Source organism: Nestor notabilis, unplaced genomic scaffold (genome assembly GCF_000696875.1).
Source record: "Nestor notabilis isolate BGI_N333 unplaced genomic scaffold, ASM69687v1 scaffold1628, whole genome shotgun sequence".
Lineage (NCBI taxonomy): Eukaryota > Metazoa > Chordata > Aves > Psittaciformes > Psittacidae > Nestor > Nestor notabilis.
This window is the reverse complement of record NW_009938558.1, coordinates 1-5,424: the sequence shown is the minus strand read 5'-3', so window position 1 is coordinate 5,424 and position 5,424 is coordinate 1. Positions and strand designations below refer to the sequence as shown.

Here is a 5,424-nt window from a genome sequence, read left to right as displayed (position 1 = left end):
GGAATGCTCAGCAGCTCCACACGCTGAGCGCTCCAAAAAGAATAAGCCCTGTTCCTCATGAGCGAAGCCGGCGCCTTCCCCCTATAACCCCGCTCAGGATGTCTGCGTTCTGTTGAGATGTAGCTGTTTGTAGTGATGTTTCCCTTGTGAGATACGGATAGAGACCTGCTGCAGTACCTGAAAGGTTGTCCTTGGCGTCGTGGACCTTCCTGTTCCTGCCTTGGGTGTAGGAAGATCTGCCCAGGCCGTGGTGGTTGAAGCACTCGTAGTTTTGATGTGTTGTCCATGAGCAGCGAGCTCCTTGCCTGAAAAGTGGGCAGGAGATAAGGCTTTCAGAGTCAGCTTTGTGCCATCTGCTTGAGACCTTCGACAGCAACGGAGGGCTTGGTGCTGGTGGGTCAGAAACCCCTGAGCTGTAAAGTAGAGGTCAGTGACAATCACTTTTCTTCCTTTCCCGGTTGTTTCAGCTGCAGAGTGAGACATGGGCTGTGAGTTCTTTGTTCGAATGCCCCTCAGTCGCTTTTGGACCACTCTGAGGAAGCCCACGGTAGATGATGGTGTAATAGCTCGTGGATGTGGCTTTTGATTTACTGCAAGGGATAAAGGTGCGCTGCAAGTGGACTGGGATGTGTCACTTGGAATCTTACTCTGGTGTCCCACCGTGCTGGTTGGTCTGTTCGCGCATCTGGTCTCGCTCGAAGCGCGTTTCCTTTAGTGTGTCTGTAACCCAGGGTCAACGTGCTGGTTTGGTTGTTTCTCGTTGTGAGGTGTTGATGGGGCCAGATGTTCCCACAGCTGCTCCCTGCCCAGGACAGGCAGGGGGTTATGCCAGGGGGTTTGATTGATCCCATTTCTCTCTACCCTGTCCACACTTTGGAATTATGATGGAAGTTTGTGCTACAGTAGAAGCGGCTTTTCTTATTCCCCGAAAAGCTGGCAAGGACTGGGCCCACCAAATATCTGGTGATGCCACACAATTCACATGCAGGCACCTCCCTCCCTCCCTCCCTCCTGGCAGACAGCGTCCAGCCCCGTTTCCCACAGATTTCCATGCATTTTTAATGCTAAGGCAAACCAACCCTTTCAATAGGGTAGTTCTGCATGCCCACTTGGGAATCTGGTTAGGGAGAAAGCACCACTTTGCACTCACGGAGCAGCGTTCCTGGTACCATACGATGTTGTTTTATGGTAACTTTGGGATTATTTTTATAGTGCAACATACTTTTGATCTTTTCAAACAATAAGAGCACTTCTTGTGTGGCTCAGGAGCTTTCCTCCTCTGACGGTGTCTGCTCTCACCTGCTTAATGCCTGGTTTTTTCTCTCTTAGAACAAACCCGGAGCGTGACAGATCATGGAGATGCCAGAGCTTTCTGAGCTGTGTTTTAAGAGCAGTTTAGTGCGTTTGTGTCTTCAGCCTAAGAGAAGTGTTAGTATTTAGGACAGGCTGGATGGGATTTTGAGCAGCCTGGTCTAGGGGAAGTTGTCCCTGCCCATGGCAGGGGTTGGAACAAGATGATCTTTAAGGTCCCTTCCAACCCGAACCATTCTGTGATTTCCTTGACTGGGAGAACAGTTTCCTCCATGGTGACTCTTTACCATGCCATCCAAATTAGAGTGTTGCTTCCAACATCTCCCTTCCTGGCTGATGTAGGGCAGTTGGAGCGGGAGGTTTTGTTCCTTAGTAATGTTTCCATGCTCACTCAAGGCATTCTTCATACATGGGGAGAGACCTTGGGACACTTCTCTTACTCTAATCACGCCACCGTTGTTGTGTATCAGCAGTGGCTGACTAGATCTAGTTAGTACTGCTGACAGGGACTGCTCAAAGCAGCACTTAACCTTTTGTCCCTGCTTCCTCCCTGGAAGGATGAAGAGTGAGCGTGCTGGGTTTGCACCCTGATCACACCGTGGCTGAAGCTGGGCAGGCTGTGGAGAAGTCTCTGCATCAACTGTCACTTTTCATACAAAACGTTTATTTTGGTAAGTTGCATATAAAGGTCTACACAGATGTGACCATTTCTAGAGTTAAAAAACCAACAAAGCAAACCCAAATGGTAAATGCAGCTCTGTCACTCAGTAGGGAAAAGGGCTGTTCATCCTCACCAACCCACATCTAGCAGACTTCAGTGTGCATTTTGGCAGAACACTTGGGACAAGTTCAAGAAGCAGAGTTCATTGAAGGTTCTAGATGTACATTTAAAGGTTCTAGATGTACATTTAAAGGTTCTAGATGTACGTATTTACATCATTATCTAACACATGTACTTTATAGCACCACAGCCGCAGAACCACATTAGCTCTTGGAACACACCTCATCCCGTACCCCATTCCTGTGCTGACATGGCAGCTTGTTTGGGCTGCGTTACAGGAGTAGTTTTTAAAGACTCTTCAAATGGGTTTGGTCCATATTAAAGCCTCAGCATTGTTCTAGAAATCCGAGAGGTGGGTTATGTGCTCTCTGAGGAGGAGAAGGCCGAGGATAGTAAACACTGTAAAACGCTTCCCCTCACCTCATCTTCTGCTCTAAGGAGAAACACAAATCGGGGAAGGAACCTGTTCTAGTCAGAGGGTAAAAGAGCTTTTGGACTGAAAGCTGCCCTTAGGAAATTTTAGATTTGGATAATGATTGTCTGAAGAAGTAATTTAAAATCACGTGAGCAGGTTCTGCTGTCAGATTTGCCAAGGCCGAGTGCAAGGTCCTGCACGTGGCTCCTCAGCACAAACACAAGCTGGGTGGAGACTGGCTTGAGAACAGCCCCTCAGGAGGTCTTGGGGGTGCTGATGAAAAGCTCGACATGAGCTGGCAGCGTCTGCTTGAGCCCAGAACCCCCCGTGTGCTGGGCTGCACCAAAAGGAGCGGGAGCAGCAGGGAGAGGGAGGATCCTGCCCCTCTGCTGTGCTCTGGCAAGACCATCCCTGCAGCCCTGATCCAGCTCTGGGGCTGCCAACAAATGAACCTACTTGACAGAGCCCAGAGGAGGCCCCGGAGCTGCTGCGAGGGCTGGAGCAGCTCTGCTCTGGAGCCAGGCTGAGAGAGCTGGGCTGGGGCAGCTGGAGAAGAGAAGGCTCCTGAAGGGGACACCTTAGAGCAGCTCCAGGGCCTAAAGGGGCTCCAGGAGACCTGGAGAGGGGCTTTGGACAAGGGATGGAGGGACAGGACAAGGGGAATGGCTTGAACCTGCCAGAGGGGAGATTGAGATGAGCTCTTGGGCAGAAGCTCTTCCCTGTGAGGGTGCTGAGGTGCTGGCACAGGGTGCCCAGAGAAGCTGTGACTGCCCCATCCCTGGCAGTGTTCAAGGCCAGGTTGGACACAGGGGCTTGGAGCAACCTGCTCTAGTGGAAGGTGTCCCTGCCCGTGGCAGGGGGTTGGAGCTGGAGGAGCTTTATGATCCCTTCCAACCCAACCCATTCTATGGCTCTTACGATTTATATTAGCTCTTCTTACCCCACCGTGTTTCTGAGGGAAGAATTCCATTCTTCAACAAGTGTAAAGTTCAATTTCTCAACTTCTTAAAGCAAAAGCAGATGGCTCAGTATATAAATATATCCAGCATCTGGATTCTCAGTCACAAAAATAACATCTTTTATACAACAGAAAAGGGATCAACTATGAAGCAATTCCCCATGGCCTTAAGATCCAACATCTTCAACAGCTTCATCTTCATCCTCTTCCTCCTCATCCTCTTCATCCTCTTCCCCCACATCGCCATCTTGCTTCTCTTTTTCAAGCATTTTTAGGTATTTGCTAGCTAGGATCTTCTTTGGCAAGATATCTGGAAGGTAGAATTGTTTCTTTTATAGTCAACTTGAATACTTATATTGTCTCATTAGTACCCTTGCATCCTCACCACCAATGAAGTCAAACCAGGCTTTGTTAAACCCACTGTTACTGAATAATCACCTAAGTTAGTCTGACCTATACAGCTGTAAGAACAAGAGGGAGTCACCCACTTAAGGTACAAGTAACCAAAAGGAAGGAATATATTTTATGATGGATTACTGACAACTGCCTTTACTATCTGCTCACGTACATTATCTATTTCATGTAAAACAGAGGGCCCAACTACTCAACTGCCTTAGATTCAACAAGCCAGCTACCCCATTTCTGTCCTGCAGGAACAGTCTTCTGTGTTAAGGCAAGATACTTGTCCAGGGCAATAATGAGAGACCTGAGACAAAGCAGAACCGTGTGCTCTGGAAGTATGTCCACAGGGAACCCAGAGAAAGGCTGGGCTAGGACTACTTTATTCTCAACCCTTATCCTTGAAGCAAGCGTTACAACAAAAATCCAGGATCGGTAAAAAATATGCACACAAATGTGTGCATATTTTATATATATATGCACACACATTTGTGTGCATATATATATGTAAAAACAAAGAGGAACCATATGATGACTCACTTTGAGAAACAAGATTTAGAGATTTAAATGTGGGATTTTGGGGCCACATAACTTCTCACATAAAGATGTGCAGTGATCCTGTTTTATAGGTTGAAAGCTTTCAGATGAAGCACCTAGAATTTAAGAAATGCTCCAGGCAAGACGCTGAGATCTCGCTGGCCTTGTGTAATTTTGAAGCACCAGGAAAATTCCCATTCACAAAGAGATTTAAATCAGGTATCAGGAAGAAGCTCTTCCCTGTGAGGGTGCTGAGGTGCTGGCACAGGGTGCCCAGAGGAGCTGTGGCTGCCCCATCCCTGGCAGTGTTCAAGGCCAGGTTGGACACAGGGGCTTGGAGCAACCTGCTCTAGTGGAAGGTGTCCCTGGCCGGGGCAGGGGTTGGAGCTGGAGGAGCTTTAAGGTCCCTTAAACACAAACCATTCCTTGGTTCTATGAAATGTGTTTAGCGATGCAGTTCATGAGTTCAGTTCAATGTTACACAGAGGATTAATGACCAATAGGAGAATAATTCAACAAGAGCAAGACTTCATTTTGCGAATTTCATACTGGCTTTACCCTCACGCTGTAGGTACCTGCAAGGAACTGGAAGGTCTCACACTCTTCTGCAGTATGAGACAGGTCACTGTAAGTTAAAGCGTTCTTCTCCTTGCCTTTGCCATGCTTGTAGGAGTACGCAGCCAAATACTGAACAAAAAGCTCCTAAAGGATTGAAACAAAAGCAAATTGTCAAACTAGGACGTCACCTATAGAGCCACAGCAGTTTTCCTCCATCCCTATTGAAAGGCACAAGCACCGTATTAACTGTACATAGAGCGGACACCGCAGAGACTCGTTCCGGGGAAGCTCAGGGTCAGGCTATGGCCGCTGACAGCAGGCTCGGCTTCTCCCACGGAACCTCATTTGTGCTGCTCTTCAACACCTCCCACCGCCCAGCAAATGCCACCGCGGAGCAGAGGGCAGCAGGGCGCAACTTCATCGCTATCAACCCACGGCGGTGGAAACAAGCACGTCCCGACCGCG

General features: G+C 48.5%; 1 protein-coding gene across 1 annotated transcript; it reads right to left on the bottom strand.

Annotated features, from left to right (window-relative positions):
• Window positions 1-3,433: 3,433 nt before the first annotated feature.
• On the bottom strand, window positions 3,434-5,103 carry CHRAC1 (chromatin accessibility complex 1; the record flags this gene model as incomplete). Its single annotated transcript, XM_010019375.1, has 2 exons — window positions 3,434-3,775; window positions 4,977-5,103. Coding segments are annotated over 2 exons (270 nt in total), but the record flags the coding sequence as incomplete, so codon positions are not given.
• Window positions 5,104-5,424: the final 321 nt, after the last annotated feature.